The 24,250-nt window shown below is 40.7% G+C and overlaps 1 protein-coding gene and 1 pseudogene across 5 annotated transcripts in view; one reads left to right on the top strand and one right to left on the bottom strand.

The window, feature by feature from the left end:
- Nucleotides 1–24,250, top strand: part of Dennd5b (DENN domain containing 5B) — a 127,442-nt gene that overhangs the window by 90,379 nt on the left and 12,813 nt on the right. For all 5 annotated transcript variants that reach the window (XM_034511622.2, XM_034511621.2, XM_076940923.1 and 2 more), the window contains 7 exons: nucleotides 6,095–6,176; nucleotides 8,437–8,565; nucleotides 11,056–11,177; nucleotides 15,303–15,448; nucleotides 17,894–18,012; nucleotides 20,187–20,374; nucleotides 24,167–24,249. In XM_034511622.2, the coding sequence (XP_034367513.1) occupies nucleotides 6,095–6,176; nucleotides 8,437–8,565; nucleotides 11,056–11,177; nucleotides 15,303–15,448; nucleotides 17,894–18,012; nucleotides 20,187–20,374; nucleotides 24,167–24,249 (869 nt within the window). The remainder of the gene's footprint in view (nucleotides 1–6,094; nucleotides 6,177–8,436; nucleotides 8,566–11,055; nucleotides 11,178–15,302; nucleotides 15,449–17,893; nucleotides 18,013–20,186; nucleotides 20,375–24,166; nucleotide 24,250) is intronic.
- Nucleotides 13,727–14,136, bottom strand: LOC117714894 (large ribosomal subunit protein eL33 pseudogene; annotated as a pseudogene).

Genomic DNA, 24,250 nt, shown 5'->3' with positions numbered 1-24,250 from the left:
GAAAGAAGGTAGGGAAAGATTTTATAGTGAATCAGCCATTTAAAGGCCATTTTTTAAAACTATAAATTCTTTCAAAAATTCAGAAATAAAAAGTTTTAAAAACATTGTTTTGAGACAATATCTCATTGTTTAGCTCTGGCTGGCCTGGAACTCACTGTGTAGACCAGGCAGGCTTTGAACTCATGGAGATCTCCCTGCCTCAGCTTCTAGAATACTGAGGTCAATAGCATGCACCACCACACCCAGCTGTAAAATATTTTTGAATTCCAAAGTTAGAGTTGGGAATATGGCTCAATGCTACAGCAAAGGCTCCCCTGCCAACCTTGAAAACTGGAGTTTGATCCACAGATTCTGTATGGTAAGAGAGCATCAGTGCCACAGAGTTATCTTTTGACTTCCACCTAGAGACCATAGAGCCAGCAAGGGATGGGGATGGGGAGGTGGGGAGGGGAGAGGGAAGGGAGAGAGGGAAAAAGGCAGAGGGAGAGAGGGAGAGAGGGGAGAGGAGGAGGGGGAGAGGGAGAGGGAAGGGGGCAAGAGGGAGAGAGGGAGAAAGACAGACAGACAGATAGACAGACAGACAGACAGACAAAGTATATGTGTGTATAATGTTTTTAAAATTCACAAGCTAACCACCAACTTAAGAAATAAAATACTGCAAGTTGAGGATGTAGCTCAGTGGAAGAATACTCACCTAACAAATGTGAGACCCAGAGTTTTAATTCCTAACACTGGAAGAACGAAACAAACAAGAAAAGGAACAGAAAGATAGAAAAAAAAGAAACAAAGAGGGAAGTAAAAGTTACTCTCACATTTATCCTCAGTTTCTGATCTTTCGCTGTCCCACCCAAGGTAGTTCTACCCTACAGTGTTTGTCAATAACCTCATTTTCAAATGTATTTTATAAGAAACTAGAAATGTGGAGCTGATACTGCATTGCCCTGGAGCTCCTCTCAATGTTCTGGAGGCCTAGTCTACAACTTCATTTACGTGGATTTACATTTAGATCTCTACTGTCTGTCCCTTCCTCCCTTCTTCCTATACAGAAAAGTAGTTGGGAGTGGTGCACACTTTTAATCCCAGCCCTTGGGAGGCAGAGGCAGGTGGATCTCTGTGAGTTTGAAATCAGCCTGGTCTACAGAAGGGAGTTCCAGGACAGTAAAGGTCTGTTACACAGGGAAAAAAAAAAAAAAAAACAAAAAAAAAAAACAAAAAAAAAAACCCAAGAAAGAAAGAAAGTACACTGATCTATGTCCTATATCTAACAAGAGATATAGCCATTCACAATATAAAACCATAAAACCAAAATCGCCTCTCTAAATTTCACTTCACTATAGGTAGAAGGCCTACCCTAAATAGAAAAAAAGTAAAAAATTAATGGAAAAAGAAAGAAAAAGTAGAGCTGAGCATAGTGGTGATCCCAACACTTAAGTGTGGGAGAAAGAAGGTCAGGAGTTCAAGGCCATCCCTGAGGTATGTATGTATTAAGACTGTCTCAAAAGAGAATAAATCCCTAAGAAGTGGTTATTCACGGGACTATGTTGGAAAGCAGCCGGGTCCAATAAAGAAGAAACAGAAGCATTCAATTCTTATGGCCAAAGAGGCATGTGAGAATATCCAGCTGTTAGAATCAGCTGCTGCTGCGTAACCTTTGCAGCTTCTGTGGTTTTGACTGGCCAAATGTTGAGGTTCAGTTAGGAATCAGAGTCATGGGTGTCTTCAGTGACCTCAGTTGATGGTAGAATTAGCAAATTCTAAAGTAATAAATGAAAAACACATCAAAGGCCCATGCAGTTACAGTTTCTGCTGCACTACCATATTGATGGAAAGGCTCATCATGTAAGAACAAACAGTGTTTTAGTGACTCAGTAAGATTAATAAGAGCATGTTGCTTTTTTTTTTCTTTAGATAGTCTGACTGTGTAACTCTGGCTGGCCTGGAATGCCCTGTATAGATCTGGCTGCCCTCAACCTTACAGAGATCTAATAATCTGTACCTCCCCAAGTGCCTGGATTAAAGATAGGTGCTAGCCCTTACCTAGCATAATGAGATAGATAGATAGATAGATAGATAGATAGATAGATAGATAGATAGATAGATAGAATGTGATTGTGTATGTATGATTGTATTGTATGATTGTATGTGTCTTTGGAGGCCAGAAAAGAGCATCAAAGCTCCTGAAACTATAATATACAGGAATATATACATACAGGTAGTTGTGGGCTGCCCAGCATGAGTGATGGGACCAAACTCAGGGTCCTCTGTAAGACCGCTACATACACAAAAAGCTAAGCCATCTCTCCAGCCCTGAGCCATATAGCTTTTGAAGTCTGGAAAATATCTTTTATTAACCTAGTGTAGTTGTTGTCTCAGAGGCTTATTGCCTCAATCTGCTAACCTAGGCCTAGCCCTGGAAGTTTCTAGGCTCCATACAATCTTATCTAGGTCTAGAATGTTTTTCTGTCTCTGAGACTTAGTGCTGAATAAGCTCATCCTTCCTAGTTCTTTCTGAATTCTGGCGGCTGGCTGGCTGGCTGATTAACTCAGCTGTTCTGGCTCAAACTCCTTTCCAAGCTGATTGATTCAAACTCACTTCTCTCAGCTTCTGACTGAGTTGCTCTGCTTGGCCTCAAACCAACTCTGGCAATCTGTTCTAATCTTCTGGCTCCTTCTTGCTGGATTGCTCTGTTTTCACCTGTGTCTAGTTTGTTCTCTCTCTGCACCCTGCTTCTGTACAACTGTCATGATAAAACTGCCTTCTCTCCTCTCTCTCTCTCTCTCTCTCTCTCTCTCTCTCTCTCTCTCTCTCTCTCTCTCTCCCTCCCTCTCTTTCTCTCTTTCTCTTCCTCCTTCTCCACTCTCTCTCTCAGTGCTGCTCTTTAAATAGCTTCCCTTTCCTCTCTGTTCTTGTGAGAATTTGGCATCTGCTATTCAGTCAAATCTTTCTCTGATTCTTCACTTTGCTTCTCAGACATCACTTTCAAACATGGTTGCTTCCTTCTAAAAACTAACTCTACCGTCATTGTTTGGGATTAAAGGTGTGTACTAAGGGCCTTTCTTTATTCCAGGTGGAGTAACCTTGTTGCTGGATTAAAATCCTTCTACAGAAGTCTATGTTTATTGTTTGAATAGAGGGGTAATTTATAAACATTGCTCTAATAATACTTCTGGTGATTTAGCCTGTGAAGACTTAAAATTTTTTGTGGACTAGAGGTGTAGCTCAATTGGTAGAGAGCTTGCCTAGTGTGTACCATAGTGGATTTGAACACCAGTGCCATATTAACCATGGCATAGTGGTACACACCTGTAATCCCAGCAGTTTCAGCGCTATGGAGATGGAAGCAGGATTTCAAGTTCATCTTGGCTACGTGGTCAGTTGGGGGCTGGCCTGGGCTCCAGAAGATTAAAAATGAGGGTGGGGTTGGTGAGATGGCTCAGCAGGTTAAGGTGCTTGCTGCCAGGTCTGATGAACTAAACTCAACCTGGAGATCTACATGATAGAGGAGAAAAACCAACTCCCACAAGTTAATCTTTGACTTTTATATACATGCACAGGTACACACATACACAAATAATAACATATTTTATTTTAATTTATAGTATGGGTAGGGATATAGCTCAACGATAGAACACAGGCTTACCATGTGAAAGGTCCAGTTTCATCCCATAGCAATAACATGACGCACATACATAGACATCTCTTCATCTTTTCATCACATTATTTACTTTGCGTGGGAGGGTACACGTGTAGCACATATGAGACCCTGGTTTCAATTTCCATCACCCCTTCCAAAAAACAAAATTAAAGGAAGGTGATAATTACAACATTTTATTTAAAAACTTAATACTGTTTTTGAGTCTTGCTTACACTCTGCTTTGATTGGCTATTACTGTCTTAGTTTGTCCTTTGAACTAACCTCTAATTGGTCAGTTTATTTCTGTCACAACATCATAATATCATTCCATTTACTAACTGAAAAGTAGATTCTTTTCTAAATCTCTTCCTAAAATAAAGTTCTAAATTGACATTTAAGGTTTGAATATCTGGCCTTCCATTGTGTTGTCTAGTCATGTGAAATGGAGAGTCATTCCCTGACCATTTGACTTTCTTCCCCAAAGGAATATAGCACTTTAATAACATACTTAAGCTAGGGTGGTCTCAGAAAGATAAATATACCTTATCCCCTGCAAGTGTGTAAGACAATTTCCACACTGTACACTACGTCCCTGAGTAACAAAGAGATCAGTGTTTTAAAGTACCAGTTTGAAAATTCCCCTCCCTAAGCCAGGTGTTGTGACACATTCATCTAATTCCAGCCCTTGGAAGGCAGAGTGTAGGCATAAATTTTTTTCAACCTACTTTTTTTTTTAAAGATTGATTTATTTATTTTTATGAGTACACTATAACCATCTGCTATAGATACACCAGAAGAAGGCATTGGATCCTATTACAGATGGCTGGTTGTGAGTCACCATGTGGTTGCTGGGAATTGAACTCAGGACCTCTGAAAAAGCAGTCAGTGCTCTTAACCACTGAGCCATCTCTCCAGCCCTGCAACCTACTTTTAATAAGGGTTCAACTTCTCTAGCCCACCACCCAGCAGAGGTAATGGAAGAGAAAAGTTAGTAGGATATGGGGGAAATGGATGTGTTCAGCAATAGTTCTTTGTGGGTGAGCTCTATCTTCTTGGGCAGCAGTTCAGTCCCGTAGCAAACACCAAACACAACTTAGCAGCTATAGTCCAGTCCTTTCAACAAGCAGACACTAGCAGCTGTAGCTCACTCCTGAAGAAACCATCTGGCTCACAAACTGGCCTGAAGCAAGGCTGCAGAAGCAGCAAGCTGCCGCAGGAGCCTCCGGAACAGTTCTTGGGCAAGTTTCTCTCAATGATGGCATTATCACAAGTTGAGCTCAACAACACTACATAAGGCAAACCTATTGCATCTGTCTTTAGCAAAGTGTAGCAAGGAGGAGCAAACCAAACCAAAGCTCATTGCTCGTCTCCCAGTGTCTGTGGGGTCAAATTTATACTTCTTCATCAAGAGTCATTTCACATGTCTGCTATATCCAAACATCCTTTCACCTGTGTTCCAAGCAAAACATCATTTGGCATAACTAACTTTCCAAAGAACTAGAAGTTTCCACTTAAGCAGAGGCAGGTGGATTTCTGTGACTTCGAGGACAGCCTGGTCTACAAAGAGTTTCAAGACAGCCAGTACTGTTACACAGAAAAATCCTGTCTCAAAAAAACAAAATAAAGCAAATCCCAACAACAACAAAATTTTTTCAAAGTTTAAAATTTTATGTTTAACGTCAAATGCTTTCTGGGCTCAATCCCCCAGTATCACATAAACAGGGTATTGTATATGTATCACATACATGTAATCCTAGCATGCAGAAGTTAGAGACCAGCCTTGGATATGTGAGACTTTGTCTCAAAAAATCAAAAAACCCTAAGTAGGTTTCCAGTTCATGAGTCCAGAGTTGAAGGCTCACATACTTAATAGCTAATCTCTAGACTTTGCCTTTGAGTAATTATCCAGCACTGTGAGAATGAATAACTGTAAATGACAGAATTTGCACATATTACATGGTTTGTTAGATGTACTTTTATAAAATTTTTGTTTTAAATTTCCAAATGTAGCCACAGCTTGTTTAGAAAGAATACAACCGGTTTACTGTATTAATAAAGTGTCAATACTAAATGGTCATCCCTGAAAACACACACAAACAAGTAACATTATACAGATTCAGTAGGTTGTATTTATGTATTTAGAAATATGTATACACACACATATCTAATGACAAAGAAAAAAGAGTTCATGATTCTGAAAAAGCCAAGTTGTGGGGAATGGAAGACACATGGAAGGTTTGGAGGGAGGAAAGGGAAGGATGACATGATGTATTTATAGTATACTCTCATGGAGGTATACCCCATCAGTCCCAGCACTTGGGAGGCAGAGGCAAGTGGATCTCTGTAAGTTCAAGGCCAGCCAGAGTTATACAAAAAGACTCTGTCTTGAAAGAAAAAAAACTAAAGTATAAATTCTTACTGTTATTTTCCTAATACTTTGCTAATATTTTTTTACATAGTTGCCCTTGGACCAGAAAGAAGAAAATCTGACTCAGGAGTTATGTTACCAACACTCAGAGTCTCTCTTATTCAAGACATGAGGTATTTGTTACACATGGTAATAAATGATATCATCTTTGAAAATAGCTTTCACCTAAATTGCTCAAGTAATTATAACTACACTTTTTGCTTATATATTCTGAAGGTATCATCATAATTTAAAATTTTTATTTATTTATTTTTATTTTATCTTATGATTATTAGTGTTGACTTGCATATACATACATAAACCATATGCATGCCTGGTGCCCACAGAGTTCAGACAAGGAAACTAGATCTCCTAGAACCACAATTACCAGAATTAGAGATGGTTGTTAGCTAACATGTAGGCACTGAGAACCAAACTGAGTCTTCTGCAAGAGCAGCCAGTGCCTTTAACCATAGTGCCAAGAGCACCAAGTGCCTTTAGCCATGGAATCATCTCTCCAGCCCCAGGTTTTGTTTGTTTTGTTTTTTAAAGATTTATTTATTTTATTTATGAGTACATTGTAGCTGTCTTCAGACACACCAGAAGAGGGCACCATGTGAGCCACCATGTGGTTGCTGGGAACTGAACTCATGACCTTTGGAAGAGCAGTCAGTGCTCTTAACCCTGAGCCATCTCTCCAGCCCTCCAGCCCCAGTTTTAATTGTTTTATCGTACTGTTTTGTTTTTCTTTCTGACATTAAATAAAAAGGAAAGATGAAGCAGAAGAGTTTTCTAAATTACAACTTCTCCTGTTTGGATTTTTTTGAAAAGTCTCTAAAATGCCTGTTATCTATACATATATAAACAAAAAAAATCTGTAAATAACAACAGGTACTTGGCAGAAAAATTGGTCTCAGAAAGATAGATTTTTTTATGTTTGTTTGTTTGTTTTACAGAGATCCACCTGCCTCTGCCTCCCAAGTGCTGGGACTGATGGGGTATACCTCCATGAGAGTATACTATAAATACATCATGTCATCCTTCCCTTTCCTCCCTCCAAACCTTCCATGTGTCTTCCATTCCCCACAACTTGGCTTTTTCAGAATCATGAACTCTTTTTTTTCTTTGTCATTAGATATGTATGTGTATACATATTTCTAAATACATAAATACAACCTACTGAATCTGTATAATGTTACTTCTCTGTGTAGCCCTGGCTGTCCTGGAACTCACTCTGTAAACCAGGTTAGCCTCAGAACTCAAAAGATTGTCCTGTCTCTGCCTCCAGCCACCACTGCCTGGCAAGTTGAAGCTTAAAAAATACAAATATTAAAATTAGAATTTCTGCCAGGCAGTGGTGGTTCATGTCTTTAATTCCAGCACTAAGGAGGCAGAGGCAGGTAGATCTCTTGAGTTTAAGGCCAGCCTGATCTACAGAGCAAATTCCAGACCAGCCAGGGCTGCACAGAGAAGCCCTATCTTGAAAAATATGTAAATTACAAAATAACTGTAACACTTCTGACTTTTTGTGCCTTTTGTGGTGGCATGTGTGTTTAATCCCAACACTTGGAGGCAGAAGCAAGCAGATCTCTGAGTTTATTATGACCAGCCTGGTCAACATAGTGATGTTCAGGACAGCCAGAGCTAAACTAGAGAGACCATGTCTCAAAACAAACAAAAAGTCACTATGACTTATCTTAAAGTTGTACTTTGTTGGTATTATATGTATGTGTGCACATGTGTGTATATGTGTGTGCATGTGCTTGTGTGTTCATATGTGTGTTCGTGTTCATTGTGTATGTGCATGTGTGTTCTTGTGTCTGTGTGCATGTGCTTGTGTGTTCTTCATATGTGTGTTCATGTTTATTGTGTGTATGTGCATGTGTGTTCTTGTGTCTGTGTGCATGTGCTTGTGTGTTCTTCATATGTGTGTTCACGTTTATTGTGTGTATGTGTATGTGTGTTCTTGTGTCTGTGTGCATGTGAAATTGCAGAGCAAATTAAGCAAATCCTTGCTAACTTCAGTACTTAACAGACTTTTTAAAAAAAAAAAACATGAGTGTCTTAGATGGCATGATTGCTCTCCTAGACTACTGTAAAGATAGTGTGCTTCTCTATATATGACTTTAAGGACAATTAAAAAATGGAAAAATGTTAAAATTGTGCAATTATTTTGGGTCTTTCCCGTCACCGTAACTGGCTGCTGCTTGTCATCTATGCAGCAGGAGGACATAAGACACATGAGACTCAATGTCATCTTGAGCTTTTATTTTGACTATGATTTATTTAAAGTGGATACATTGTTTTAAGAAAAAATATTTCATATAAGTTGTCTAAAAACAAGATGTATTTAAATGCAAAAACAATGTCTTGCTTGTTGGCTCTGATTTTTAGGCATGTTCAGAACATGACTGAGATCAAGACTGACGTTGGACGGGCTCGGGCCTGGATAAGGCTGTCCCTAGAAAAGAAGCTTTTGTCCCAACATCTCAAGCAGTTGCTCTCTAACCAACCACTGACCAAGTAAGACACTGTCTTTCAAGACATTTGTTTCTGTGACTTGTACATATAAAGGAAATTACATAACCTGACAAACTATCGACTTCAGCATGAATGAATCCTGACTTATGAACACTTGCATTGCTGTTGTATAACTAGTATATGCTTCAGAAACTACCTTTGTAGAATATTTGATCATTTCTGAGAGGGCACACCAGACTTAACAGCCAAGGACCAAATTACTATGCTGTAATCTGAAAAATAAATGCTACCTAGAAGGTTGAACTTACATTAACTTCATAGTATAAAACTTACAGTAAGAAATGGAGTAGAAAAGGAGACTCTAATAGATACTTTTAATAGTTTAGATTCAGAAAACTGGTCACTTACAAGTCAGATAACTGTTAATCAGTTTTATAGTTCTGTCCTTTTCAAAAATTAAAACTCCAGCCAGTATATGGTGGCACAAGCACCTTTAATCCCAGCACTCAGGAGGCAGAAGCAGTCGGATCTCTATAAATTGAAGGCCAGCCTGGTCTACAGAAAAAGTTCCATTAACAGCCAGGACTGTATACAGAGAAACCCTGTCTCAAAATACCAACTAAAAACCCTGGGCAGCAGTGGCACAAGCATGTGAGACTCTGTCTCTAAAAAAACTATAAGTAAATAAATACATAAATAAATACATACATTTTGTTTTGTCTTTTGAAACAGGGTTTCTCTGTGCAATTCCAGCTGGCCTGGAACTTACTGTGTAGACCAAGCTGGCCTCGAACTCACAGATCTACCTGCTTCTGTCTCCTGAGTGCTGGGATTAAAGGCATGAGCCACCATGCCTCACAAGAAATTCTTTACAATGATAGGAACATTAGAATTTATTTGAAAGCTAAAAAGTTGGAGTTCTCAAGAACAAAGATTTGCAAAGAGCCTGATTTAAATCTTAGACATGGCTTTCTATTAGACCTGCCATGGTAACCAACACTGTAGAATGAGTCTTTTGTTTTGATTTGGTTTTGTTTGTTTGAGATAGAGTCTTGCTATGTACCCTTGGCTGTCCTTGGAACTCGCTTAGATTGGACAGGCCTCAAAGTTACAGAGATCTGTCTACCTCAGCCTCCTGAGTGCTGGAACTAAAGGCATGTGCTACCATACCAAGTTTAGAATGGGTAGATCTGATTTAAAAAAAAAAAAAAGCGTAAGGGCTTAAGCTTTAATGCACCTGGTAGACAGCTTGCCTCGTACACTTGAAGTCATTTGTTTGGTCCCCAGCATCGATTAAATGGTGTATTTGACCACACTGGGAACTCCAAGATTGTGTTATTTACTGGAAAAACCTATGTCTAGTTGTGGTGTGGCTCAATCCTAGCATACACCTTTAATCTAAGAGCCTTCTGATTATTGTAAACAGGATTAAATAAAGTCAACCATAGGTCAAGAGTCAGAGCAAGCAACCAGTTGACAGAAGTAAAAAACACATAGAGAGTAAGAGGAAGTCAGGAGGATAGAAAGACTCACAGGAAGTAGAAGAGAGGGACATTCAATTTGAAGGGGGTTTTTTGAGAAAGCATGAAAGAAAGATTGCTTCTGGGACACTGGCTGAGGGTCAGCTAGATGCTTTCTCTGCCTCTCTGAGCTAGCAGGCTTTCATCCCCAGTATTTCATTGGTGAAATCAACCAATTGAGATTTTGTTAAAAACAACAGCTATATAGCAAGTTTGAGGCCAGTTTGGGTTTCATAATCTAAAATAAAATAAAAATGGAAGCTGAGGAGATGGCTCAGGTAGTAAAGTGTCTGCCATGTAAGCATGAGGACCCAATGCAAACCCCTCACACCCACACACACAAAAGCCAGATGTGCAGCATAAGCCCATAATCGCTCACCAAAGAGTGTGGAAGGCATGGTACACAAACAGGTGGATTCCTGGAGCTCACTGACCAGCCGTTCTAGTTGAATCAGTGTTTTTCCTGTGTGTATGTCTGTGTACCACGTGTGTGCAGTGCCACAACAGACCATGAGAGAATGTTTTCTAGAAAAGTAGCCACCAGTGCTCTCAACCACTGAGCTATCTCTCCGGACCCAGGTTTGAGGGGTTTTGATTGATTGATTGATGATTGATTTTTAGTTTTGTATTTTGCTTACATGTGTGTATACAAGAGCCAGAGTAGAAGTCAAGAGGGCAACTTGTGGGTGTTATGTTCTCTCTTTGCCCCATGTGGATCTCAGGGATTTAATTACAGTCGTGAGGACTGGCAGCAAGTGTCTTTACCCACTGAACCTACCCACTGGTTTCAGGAAGTGTTAACTTTTAATCATTATTTTTAAGAATGAAAGCCATAGGGTTGGGGAGTTAGCTCAGTGGTAGAGCGCTTGCCAGCCAACACAAGGCCCTGGGTTTGGTCCTCAACTCCGAAACAAAACCAAAATTAAAATAAAAAAAAAAATAAAAAAAAATAAAAATAAAACAAAGAATGAATATTGTAACTGATATTTGTGCCTACATTAACCCTTTTCAGGAAGCTTTATAAACGCTATGCTTTTCTACGTTGTGAAGAAGAAAGAGAACAGTTTCTTTACCATCTGCTTTCCCTCAACGCTGTGGACTATTTCTGCTTTACCAGTGTGTTCACCACTATCAGTAAGTTTGGAGAAATTGACTTTTAAGTAAACAGTTTTTCAGGTGAGGAAGCACGGTGGCAGATACTTCTAATCTCAACACTTAGAAGGCTAAAAAAAGAATATTGCCTCTTCAAAACCAATGAGTGCAGGCTATGTATCCTGACCCTTTCTAAAAAAAAAAAAAAAAAAAAAAAAAACAACTGACTTAGGGGTCAGGGAATTCTCTTCACTCTTGGAATAAAAGAATTCATATCTTCAAAAGTGAGATATCTCACAATACATGGAGAACATGATGTCTGTTTAGGAATGTAGAGACTCCCTAGCTATTGGAAGTACCGCTGAACACAGCCTCAGCTGCCAGATTATGCAAGTGCTTCACTAAAAAATTTCCCCTGGACTGAAACTTCCTGTCAGAACCAAACCTGCACTAATTAAAGGACTATCCCACTGCCCACTGTGCCAGTGGAAGGCTTTGTTGGCCTTCAGCCAAGTCAACATTTTCCCTACCAGTCTTGATTTCCTCTTCACAGGTTGATCCTGGGAACAAGCACCATCTGTGCTCATTTCTGGCTCAGTACCTGCTTTCCAGCAAACCTGGGCTGTGACAGAAAGTGCTGCTTAGGACAAGGGTGAAATGCATAGAGCTTAAGTCGTTGGTTTTTTTTTTTAAAGGCATCTCTCCAGAATCTTAGTAAACAACATTGTCATCTCATTGGCTAGAATTATGAAGGCTCTGATTTCTGGTCTCTGGTAGAAACAGATAAGGAAAAAAAGAGTTGGAATTAATAGAGCCAACTTAAAATGACCAATATATAATAAGGTAGTATTAGAAATCTAATAAGATATTAATATCTAATTAGGTAATATGTAATAAGATTAATAGATGTGTTATTAGATACCTATAATATAATAATATCTAATGAGATTATTAGATATCTTATCAGATACTAATAATATCTAAAAGTAGTAACTTAATAATCTCAGTTCATTAGTTACTACATGTATAAAAATCTAAGTTGTTAGAGGTAAAACTATAACTCACTTGTAGTGCACTTGCCTACCATGTATGAAGCAATGGGTTCAATCCTCAGCACTGTTTTTTGTTTTTTATTTTCAGGTTTTTTGTTGTTGTTGTTTTTGTTTTAGTTCTCTAAAGACTGGGCATGTAGCTCTTGTAATCCCTGTTGAGGCAAGAGGATCAAAAATTCAAGGGTAGTCTAGGCTATTCAGGCAAGCTCTATCTCAAAAGAAAGAAAGGGAGGTCCAGCAAGACAGCTCAGTGGGTAAGGGCACTTGCTCCAAAGCTTGACAATGTAAGTTCAGCTCCCATGGTAGAAAGAGAACCGATTCCCAAAGGTTGTCCTCTGAGTTCTACACATGCACCAAGGCACTCATGCAGATACATACATACGCGCACACACACAAATAAATGTTTTTTTTAAAGGTTTTAAAAGAAAAGGTCACTTAAGATGGCCAACAGCATTGTCATCCGCAGCTGTTTTCAAGGCCAGCATAGGATATAGGAATCAAGTCGAAAAACAAAAAAAGGACTAGCAAGATGTGTCAGCACAAAAAGGCACTTTCTACACAGTCCCAATGACTTGAATTCCATCCCTGGAGCCCACAGAAAGGTGGAAAGAAAACCAGTTCTAACAACTGTACTCTCACCTACACATGAGGTAACACACGCACTAACACTGTCATAGGCACATCACAGACACAGTAATAAATAAGATGCCTAAGAACCTCCAGAAATATTCTTGTACCTCTAGGGTTTTTTTTTTTTTTTTTTTTTTAGAAACTTTCAATTTGAGGCATTGGAATGTATAGAAATATTCTGGTGTCTTAGCTTCCTCTCTGCTGCTGTGACAATTAGAGTTATTACCCAATAGCTAAACCTTTTGATAGAAGTTACTACCCAAGACAGCTTTCGACCCATCTGTGGTTCTTCATGGCTGCTCCCTCTCTCTTTCTCTCCTCTCCTTCCTCTTTTCTTCTCGCAACTCCTCACTCCACCTACCTGTCATACTGCCCAATCACCGAGCTCCACTGCATATACAATGTAGCAGTAGCAGGAAATTATCCTGCTACAAGCTAGAGGACAGGGTTTGCTCCAGCTTAGGGGTCAGGGCTGGAAACTCACACAGGTAAGTGCTTGAAGCAGACCTTGGAGGAATGCTAATGGGGCTTGTCCACCAAGAGATGAGTATCCTAGTTAACTTTAACTGGCAACTTTACATAGCCTAAGAAGGGAGTCTCAATTGAGAAATTACCCAGATCATATGAGCCTGCCTGCCTGCCTGTCTTTCTTCCTTCCTTTCTTCCTTCCTTTCTTCCTTTCTTCCTTCCTTCCTTCCTTCCTTTTCTCTCTCTCTCTCTCTCTCTCTCTCTCTCTCTCTCTCTCTCTCTCTCTTTCTTTTCTTTTTTTCTTTCTCTTGATATAGAACGGTCCAGCCCACTGTTGGCAGCACCATTCCCTACACAGGTGGTCCTGGCTATATAAGAAAGCTAGTTAAGTATCAACCTGTGAGTAAGCTAACAATGAGCACTGTTCTTATATATTTCTGCTATAAATTCCTAATTTTTTTTCAAGAGCACAAATCTACTTTTATTTACTCTCCGCTAGTTTAAATCCGGGATGGCTACAGCATCACACGGATTCTGTGTCCAATGGCCTTTGCAGGAAGGTTGCTTTGGAATTTGGCACAAACCATGCCACTGTTTCCATGGGCCCGAGTTACCTTGCCCCAGATCACTCTGGTTTTGTTTGGTTTGCCTCCAGGAGTCACTGTATTGTTTTTTGCTTTGTACACATAAGCACATCTCTTGCCTAAGTAGAACTCAGTTTCATCTCGGGCATAAACACCTTCAATTTTAAGAAGAGCCGTGTGTTCTCTTTGGTTCCAGAGACCTCGCTTGTAGCCAGCAAAAGTAGCCTTGCACCACAGCCTTCCAGACATGCTTGCTTTTAGAAGTCCTGTTCCGCCTTTAATCCCAGCACTTGGGAGGCAGAGGCAGGCGGATTTCTGAGTTCGAGGCCAGCCTGGTCTACAGAGTGAGTTCCAGGTCAGCCAAGGCTACACAGAGAAACCCCCTTTCTAAAAAAAAAAAAAAAAAAAAAAAAGTCCTGTTCCCAGCAGGCCTCCACAGGCACCAAGATGGAGAAAAGACAATTCCTAATTTTCTTGTGCTTTCACATTTGAGCCAGGATCTATGACAGGATGCTGACATCTAGTGGTGAGCCTTTTGAAAAGGCTAGATAGGTCTTTGCACATCTGGCTGTCCCAGATTCCTCATACATATGCGTTATCTCAGTAACCTAATCCTGGCATTCTGTAGGAGTTGGTTCTCTCCCCTTCCACCACGTAGGTCCTAGGGATTGAACTCAGGTTGTCAGCCATGACGACAAGTACCTTTAACCACTGAGCCACCTCTTTAGCCCTCATGAGTATATCTTAAAAATTGGCTGGGCAGTGGCAGTGGTGGCACATGCCTTTAATTCCAGCACTCAGGAAGCAGAGATGGGCAGATCTCTGTGAGTTTGATGCCCCTTGGTCTACAGAACACGTTCAGGACACCTAGGGCTATACAGAAAAACTCAGTCTTAAAGACAAATAAACAGAGGCTGGAGAGATGGCTGAGTGGTTAAGAGCACTGTTCTTCGAGGTCCTGAGTTCAATTCCCAGCAACCACATGGTGGCTCACAACCATTTGTAATGGGATCTGAAGCCTTTTTCTGGTGTGTCTGAATACAGCAACAGTGTACTTGCATATATAAAATACATAAATCTTTTTTAAATGATCATAAAAAGCCAAATATTAGGGGCTAGAGAGATGGCTCGGTAGCTAAGAACACTTAATCTTGCTGAGGACCTGGGTTCAGTTCCCAGTACTCATATAGTAGCTCATAACTCCAGTTCTGTAACTCCAGTTCCAGGAGATCTGCCTCTATTCTTTGACCTCTGAGGTTACTAGACACAGATGAGGTATACATACATACATACATACATACATACATACATACATACATACAGCAAAACATGCACATAAAAACAAGACACATGAAAAAGCAACATATCTTAAAAGTATCTAGTTCTGGATACTTGTGATTTTTTTTTAATTCACTTCTGTGTTTTTCTTTCAGTGATTCCTTATAGATCAGTGATAATTCCAATTAAAAAGCTGAGCAATGCAATCATTACCTCGAACCCGTGGATCTGTGTTTCAGGAGAGCTGGGAGACACCGGAGTAATGCAGATCCCAAAGAACTTGCTTGAGATGACTTTTGAGGTACGTTAGCTTTTTTAGTTCTACAGAAGATTTCTGGTTTTGCCATTTCATTTTCCTTTAAACAAATGAAAGGAGCATGTAAACATACAGGATCATTTTGTTATTGTACACTTAGAACTGTTTAAAGCAGATTATATGAGTTACTTTATATTTTTATTGTTAAACCCTATCTTGCTACTTGAAGTAGGCTTCACCAGGTCCTATTCCTTGATTCCCAGTGCTTAACACAGAACATGACAAATGTTAAGTAAATGCCTTTTCTAAAGTGGTCCTTATTATGACCAGAGACTTGACATCCTTGCATATGGCTCCTGAAGCACATAGTGGCATTATAGAATATTTTTGGGTTTTTTGGTTTTTCAAGACAGAGTTTCTTTGTGTAGTACTGGCTCTCCTGGACTGTATAGACAAGGCTTGCCTTTAATTCAGAGATCAGCCTGCCTCTGCCTCCCCAGTGCTGGAATTAAAGGTGTATACCACCATGCCTGGCTCCCGTAAAAATAGCTTTTTATATTGTCAGTTTTAGTGTCTCATCTAGTAGAGTATTCCCATATGTTTGAACCCATATTCAGGTTGGTGCTGATATACCAGGAGTGAAATAGGTAAGAGAGAAACAGTAGTAGGGTGTTCTGTTCTCATTTGTGTTGCTTGGTGTCTAAGATCAGCCATTTTCACTTGAAATCACAGTGCTCCCACAGTGATCCATTTGACTTTCTATTTGTGGCAGACTCGCATCTATCTGTATATAAAAATTAAAGCCTTGGCTTTTCTTGGCCCACCAATTATGGAACAAAAACTACATCGTAAGTCCCATCTTCTCCCCCCAACCCCCACCCTCTCTCTGGCATCTTCCCTTAGCTAGGTCACATAATGCCTTTGACTGATATACAAAGAAAGCAAATGCTTTTAAACTTGCAATTCTGATGTTTTGGTCCAGCCAGCATATAGTAAGTCTAATCATCTCATTTTAGTTAGCATCCATTTTTCAGTTCCTATCACTGTTGCTTTGTCTTGCACTTGTCCACAAAGTTGCCAGCAAGGACATTGATAACCACAGTTTGTTCATAATTTCACTTTCTACAGTTTTGGTACCTGGTGTTAATTGTGGTCCAAAAATATTAAGTGGAGAATTCTTTAAAAAAAAAAATAGAAACTAAGGATAGTGGTGCATTCCTATAACCTTGGCACTTGAGAAACAGAGACAGGAGGATCAGAAGTTCAAAGCCACCTTCAGCTACATAATAAGTTAGAGGCCAGCCAAGGTTACATGAGTTCATGTCTCAAAAAACAAAGGAATAAAAATCCAGGCATGGTGGCACATGCCTGTAATTCTAAGATAGGGACAAAAGAATTGCTGTGAGTTCAAAGCCATCCTGGTCTACATAATGAAACTGTCTCAAAAACTAAACAGAAGTTTTTGAAGGTGGGAGTTGTTTACACACTATTGGTTTTTTGTTATACAAAGGAACAAACCCAGGGTCTCACACATAATCAGCAAGCATTCTGTTATTGAGCTAGCCCCTCAGTCCACAACTTATATGCTTGCTTTTGTTTCTTTTATTGTGCATCCATTATGAATAGCAGGATGAAATCTGTGTTGTTTCTGGGTCAGCCATGAGTTCTGTCTTCGTCTAGAATGTCTGCACTGTATGTGCGACCTTCCCATTGTGTACTTAGTAAGCATTTAGGTTCTCAGAATAACTGTTTGGGTGTGGCAGTTGCTTATGTTTAGGAAACCTTTATTTTACTTACTAATGGACCCACGGCACAAGAGCAGTATTACAGAGAAGGATCCAGACCATAAAACATGACAAAACTCTGGCATGTGTGGCAATGTTGCAAAGCATATAGGAAAAAGACAGTACTATAGGTCTGGTATTAGAGCAGTTTCATGCACAAACTGGGAGTCTTAGAATATATCCCTTGAGGATGAGTTTTACAAATAGACTTTTAAACTTCTTTAGTAGTTCGGGGCCTTGAACAAGCTAAACAAGCACAGTACCCTGAGTCACTTGCTAAAAAAATATAAAAATAGCAGTGTTTTTTTAATCTGTGTATTTGCTGTAAGTCCATCTAAATAAGACCCTTTCATACTTACTAAAATCCTTTTCACCCTTCAATTAAAGGACAATACTGTCAGTGATTCTGAGACTGGATTCCCCAAGTAGAAGTAAATGTTCTCCAGCATTCTTCAAGTACTTGTTTACATTTCTAGCGCAGCACCTCACACACTCCGCATCATTTGTTAGTCAGTGTCCATCTCCTGTCTCATTGTATGAAGGTTCCCTGAGAGCAAAGACTACATGGGGATTGTTTATGGTATTAAACTCAGCATATTGTACAGGGTCTCTGTAAGTATTAGATGGAGCCAAAGTCCACTGCTGAAGCTAGAGGGGAATGGAAAAAAACTGAGTACAGAATAATTTGTGGTCCTGTCTCACACAGTGCCAGAATCTGGGAAAGCTCACTACAGTTCAGATTGGCCATGATAACTCCGGACTGTTAGCTAAATGGCTAGTGGATTGTGTCATGGTCAGAAATGAAATCACAGGACATACATACAGGTGAGTAAATGGACTTAGCAGAATTCTTTGTTTCAAAGCTCTTAAAAAAAAAAAAAAGATGTATTTATTCATTTTATGTATATGAATACACCATTGCTCTCTTCAGACACACCAGAAGAGGGCATCAAACCCCATTGTAGATGGTTGTGAGCTACCATGTGGTTGCTGGGAATTGAACTCAGGACCTCTGCAAGAGCAGTCAGTGCTCATAACCACTGAGGCATCTCTCCAGCCCCCTGTTTGAAAGTTCTTTAAATAACAAAACATTTTAATTTTCTTCCTAAATCTTTTTTCCCACTGCCTCTTGAATGAGGTGTTTAGGGGAGGGAGGGTAGTTGTATTATTTTATTCTATTTGTAGGACATAAAATTGGCCAGGTGTGGTAAGTATACACCTTAAATCCCAGCACTCAGGAGGCAGAGAGAGGCAGATCTCTGTGACTTTGAAACCAGTCTGGTCTACAAAGCAAGTTCCAGAACAGCAGGGCTACATAGACAGGATGATGATGATGATGATGATGGCGGCAAAAATGCTAGGTGACCTAGGTTCAGATCTCAGCATCTACCTCAGGTAGCTCACAACTCCCTAGAACTCCAGCTCCAGAGGATCCAGTGACCCCCAAGGGTACTCACATGCATCTGCATGAGTATGCACACAAGCACACACATGCAAATGCACACATGTACAGACATATATACACATGAATAAGAAAAGATACTTAATCTTTGGTTTAAAAAAAACAGATTGTGGAAGCTGGAGAAATGGCTCAGTGGTTAAAGGAACTTGATGTTTTCGGTTCCCAGCACCCACATAACAGCTCATAAGTTCCAGAGATCCTGTGCTCTATATAGGCACAGACATACACATGGTGTTGTGAACCGCACTAGCCCCATGTTCGGGTGGCCAAAAAATGTTGCGGCCTGAACAAAATGTTGAGGCCCGGGCTGCTCCGCGTTTGGCGGCCACTGTATTCCAGCCCAAGCTGCCGCTCCAGTCCGTGGGTCAGGGTTCAGCAAGAGAGAGAGTGTGAGGGTGGACTCGAAGAATGGAGACCAGACAGAGTGTGTTTCAATCCCGTTTATTCTTCAGTCTCTCTTCTTCTCTCCAAGTCCCAAGTCCTAGTCCCTAGTTCCTAGTCCCTAGTGCCTCCAACTTCTAAGTTACTTCTTCCAAGTTCTCTTCCAAGTGCCTGCTACCTAATGCCTAATTCCTACTCCAAGTTGTACTCCAAGTTGTACTCTCTAAAGTGTCTCCTAAAAGTGTCTCCTCTGTCTGATTCTCTGATCTGTTCTGTCTCTGCCTTTTATATGTCTCACTTCTAAGCCATGCCTCTAAGTCACACCTATAATCATGCCCTTAGGTCTTGTCTCTAACTCTGATCTCTACACTTCTAAGTCATACTCTTAAGTCACACACCTTTAATCTCACACACCTTTAATCTCACACACCCAAGGTATCTAAACCAAGATTATCACAGTGTGCTCAGCTGTTGTAGGCTATTGTAATCCAAGTCTCATGTCAGGGTATATGGCTCAAGATGGCTGCAAAGCTGATAGCCGCTTTCTGCTAAAAGTCGGTCCCCAACAACATGGCACACAGACATACATGCAAACACTCATACACATAAAATAATAATTTTTTAGTTTAAAAATATGTCTAAATATGATTTCCATGTCTAAGTATGATTTCCATGTAGCACTGGTGTAGACCGAGCTCTACCTTCCCCTGCCTCCCAAGGGCTGGAATTAAAGGCATATATTGCCACACCTAGATGCTCTCTACTTTTCTATATGTTTGGATTTTTGTGATTAAATAAACAATCCTCAGGTCTTAGCACCATGGACTTCACCAATAATGCCATTTTTAAACTTTTACTTAAAACTGTTGGAAGCCAGGCATGATGTCACTTACACCTTTAACCCCAATAACTCCATAAACTGAGTCAGAACATTGCCTGGAGTTAGAGACCAGCCTGATATCCTCCACGTAATAAATTCTAGAACAGCCTTAGCAACTGAGTAAGACCCTGTCTCGAAAACGAAACAAAAACTTTGATTTTAGAAATGTATAGATTCATGGGATCTCTGGAGACCAAAGGGTAAGTTCACAACAACAACAACAAAAAGTAGATTTGAATCACTTTAGATCAAATTATCTTCTTCCTACCCTACCAGATTCCCTTGTGGGCGGTGGCTGGGCAAAGGCGTCGATGATGGCAGCCTGGAGAGAATTCTTATTGGAGAATTGATGACATCAGCTTCAGATGAAGACCTGGGAAAGCAGTGTCGGACTCCACCACAGCAGAAGTCTCCCACCACAACCAGGAGACTGAGTATTACCTCACTAACAGGAAAGCCTGCCAGTGAGTTGTTTGCAGTGTACCTCAGATTTGCAGGCTCTATGGCTCATTTTCCAGAAAATGGTTGGGTTAATGAGGTATGGTGAAGAGATTAAAAACGAAGGGCTGGGGAAATGACTCCGAAGGTAAAGTGCTTTTCTTCCCAAGCAAAAGCAACTGAGTTTGATTCCCAGTGTCCATGGGAAAGGCTTCAGGCCTGCATCTATAAGCTGGTGCAGGGAGGTATGGGGACAGGAATGCATAGAATTCACTGACCAGCCAGCCTGGCCACATTAATGAGCACCAGGTTCAATGAGAAACCCTGGCTAGAGAGACGGCTCAGCAGTGAAGAGCACATACTGCTCTTCCAGAGAACCTGGAAGAGTTCCATTCCTAGCACCTATATCAGGCAGCCCACAACTACCTGTAACTCCAGCCTAGACAGATCACACCTCTGGCCTCTACGGACAAAATATACTCATAAGTACATATTTGACTCCAAATATATATATTTATATTTATATTTATATTTATATTTATTTAAAACAAATTTTAAAAAACAATATTCAACCTGGTGAGATGGCTCAGCGGTTAAGAGCACTGACTGCTCTTGCAGAGGTCCTGAGTTCAGTTCCCAGCAACCACATGGTGGTTCACAACCATCTGTAATGGACTCTGATACCCTCTTCTGATGTGTCTGAAGACAGCTACAGTGTACTCATATAAATAAGTATTTAATAATAATAATAAACAAGATTCAAGGAGTTGTTTGGAGGGAAAAATCAATAAGAAAGAAATAGAGAGAGAGAAAGAAGGTGAATAAAATTAGGAAGATGGCTCAGTAGGTAAGGTACTTGCTGTACAAGCCTAACTTCAGAGTCAGAGGATTTCTTAAAGTTCACTACCCAGCCTAGCTAGTAGGTGAGCTCTAAGATCAGTAAGAGACCCTGTCTCAAAAAACCCAATACCTTCTCATATACATGATATACATGAGAGAGAGGGAGAGGGAGAGGGAGAGAGAGAGAGCGCGCACTCATGTGTGTGTGCGCGCGCACACACACACACACATTCTCTCATTCCACCTTTTATTTTTGAGACTCTGTCGCACTATAGCTGGCTAGCCTGGCATTCACTATGTAGACCAGGCTGGCCTTGAACTTACAGATATCCATCTGCTTCTGCCTCTGAAATACTAGGATTAAAGGTACATGCTACCATGCCTGGGCTATCATATCACTATGATAATCCCTATGAAAGGAAAGCTATGTGTGCTAAGCATGTATTCTACTGAACAACTTCCTTTTCCTTTTAAATATTTGATTTGGCTTTATTTGATTTGTATGTATATATGTGGGGGTATCGTTGGAGGCCAGAAGAGGGTATTGACTCCACTGGAACTGGAGTCACAAGTAGTTGCAAGGTACACATACACATGCCATTTTGGTTTGGTTTGGTTTGGTTTGGTTTGGCTTGGCTTGGCTTGGCTTGGCTTGGCTTGGCTTGGCTTGGCTTCACTTCGCTTCACTTCGCTTCACTTCGCTTCACTTCGCTTCACTTTGCTTTGTGCTAAGGTCTCACTCTGTACCCAAGTGGTCTGGAATTCACTATGTAGACCAGGCTGCCCTTGAACTCACAAAGATCTGTCTACCTTTGCCTCTGCCAAAGTGCTAGCATTAAAGTTGTGCACTACCACACCCAGCCCACATACACCCCATTTTCCTCTTATTACCTATTTCTACTTCTAACTCTGAGTAAAATTTGCTTACTTTTTTATTTTAAAACCATTCTTGGGGTTGGGGTTGGGGTTGGGGAGGGTTGTCTTAGTTACTGCTTATTCTATTACCATGACAAAACACCATGACCTAAGCCAGTTTATAGAAAAAGCATTTAAGCCAGGCAGTGGTGGCTCATACATTTTAATCCCAGCATCTGGGAGACAGGGGCAAGAGAATCTCTGAGCTTGAGGCCAGCCTGGTCTACAGAGCAAGTTCCAGGACAGCCAGGACTACACAGAGAAACCTTGTGGGAAAAAAACAAAAAAGAAAAAGCATTTAATTGGGTCCTTGCTTACAGTTTGAGAGGATTAGTTCATGATCATCATAGTGGCAGGCTGGCAGGCATGGCACTGGAGTAGCAATGGAGACCTCATATCTGATCCACAAAATAAAGACAGAAAGAAAGAAAAACTGGGCCTGGCATAGGCTTTTGAAACCTCAAAACCCTCGGGGCTAGAGAGATGGCTCAGTGGTTAAGAGCACTGGCTATTCTACCAGAGGTCCTGAGTTCAATCCCCAGTTCCTACATGGTGGCTTACAACCATCTATCACTGTAGTGCCATCAGATCTGATGCCCTCTTCTGATTACAGATGTATATGCAGACAGAACATCCATACATAAATAAATAATCAATCTTTGAAACCTCAAAACCCATCTTCAGTGGCATACCTTTTCCAACAGTGCCACACCTCCTTCATAAACAGACCCCTGCTAGGAACCAGACATGCCAGAATATGAGCCTAAGGAGACCACCCTAACCCAAACCATCACATGGAGGTAGTACTTCTGTTGGTAGCGAGTTTGACAAAAAGGACGTTCTTGCTTCAGTTATCAGCACCACATAAACCAGGCATGGTCACTCCTATTTAAGGTGTCAAAATAGGATTAGAAGTACAAGGCCATCCTCAAATTCATAGTTTGATGTCAGCTGGGACCACATAAGACCCTAAAAATGAATTTGCTAGTCTTAATATGTTATAGGCAAGGTGCCTTTGTCTTAAGTTACGTTTCTGTTGCTGTGATTAAAACCCCATGGCCAAGGGCAGTTCTAAAAGAAAGTGTTTAATTTGAGATTGATAGTTTCAGAGGGTGAGGTCATGGCCATCTGGCAGGAAGCATGGCAGCAGGCAGGCAGTCATGACACTGAAGCAATAGATGGAAGCTTGTACCTTGAACCACAATCTTGAGGCAGAGGTAGGGGCTATAACTAGAAATGTTGTAGGCTTTTGATACCTAAAATCCCTCCCAATGTGACATACTTGCTTCAACAAGGCCATACCTCCTAATCCTTCCCAGTTCTACCAACTGGGACTAAGCATTCAAGCCTACAAGCCTGGGAGTGGGGGGGTTGTTCTCATTCAAACCACCACCAAGGTTCAGGTCCTGTTCAGGCGGCCCACCAAGCTATCTAGAAAGAGGCAGTGATGAACAAGCAGTCACTGCGGGAATGGAGAAGGGAAGAAGGCCTGACTTCTGACCAGGACACTGTATGGTATCTGTCTGGCCTCTTTCCTTTAATCACAACAGCAGAGCTTCACACAGGTCCTTGAGAGCCCCAGATGCCTTAGCATACACCCACCAAGAGTCTTGGCAGGGAACCTCCAAGTAACTATAAAGAGACTTCCCACTTCACTCCTCAGATCCAGAGTACTGGCACTCCATGATAGGAACCTGCCAGATCATTGCACCAATAACTTGTTCTGTTTTCCCAGTGAGGAGTGGTTTTTTTTTCTTTGTTTTTGTTTTGTTTTGTGTTTCCATTTCAGTTGAGAAAAACCAGAGGAAATTAGACACCTGACTTGGGTTGTAGTTTGCAGGGAGTGTGGCTGGGAGTTGAGTCTCAGGATCTCTTGAATTCTTTTCCAGTGCACCACAAGCCTTGAGCTTGGCGAGTTTGTCCAGTGGCAAACTCCATGAAATCTCTGGAAAAGGTAGCTTGCCTGGATGAACGTTTCCCACAGAGACTTACAGTTGAACATCCCATAGTATGATGGCTTTTTATGTTTCACCAGGATGTAGACACTTTTAATTATTTTGCAGAACCCAATGCTGGACAGATCCAAGAAGGAATTGGAGAAGCCGTGAACAATATTGTGAAGCATTTTCACAAACCTGAAAAAGAGG

This window comes from Arvicanthis niloticus, chromosome 9 (assembly GCF_011762505.2).
Source record: "Arvicanthis niloticus isolate mArvNil1 chromosome 9, mArvNil1.pat.X, whole genome shotgun sequence".
NCBI lineage: Eukaryota > Metazoa > Chordata > Mammalia > Rodentia > Muridae > Arvicanthis > Arvicanthis niloticus.
Note: the sequence above shows the minus strand (reverse complement) of the source record. Positions and strands in the feature narration are given on the sequence as shown.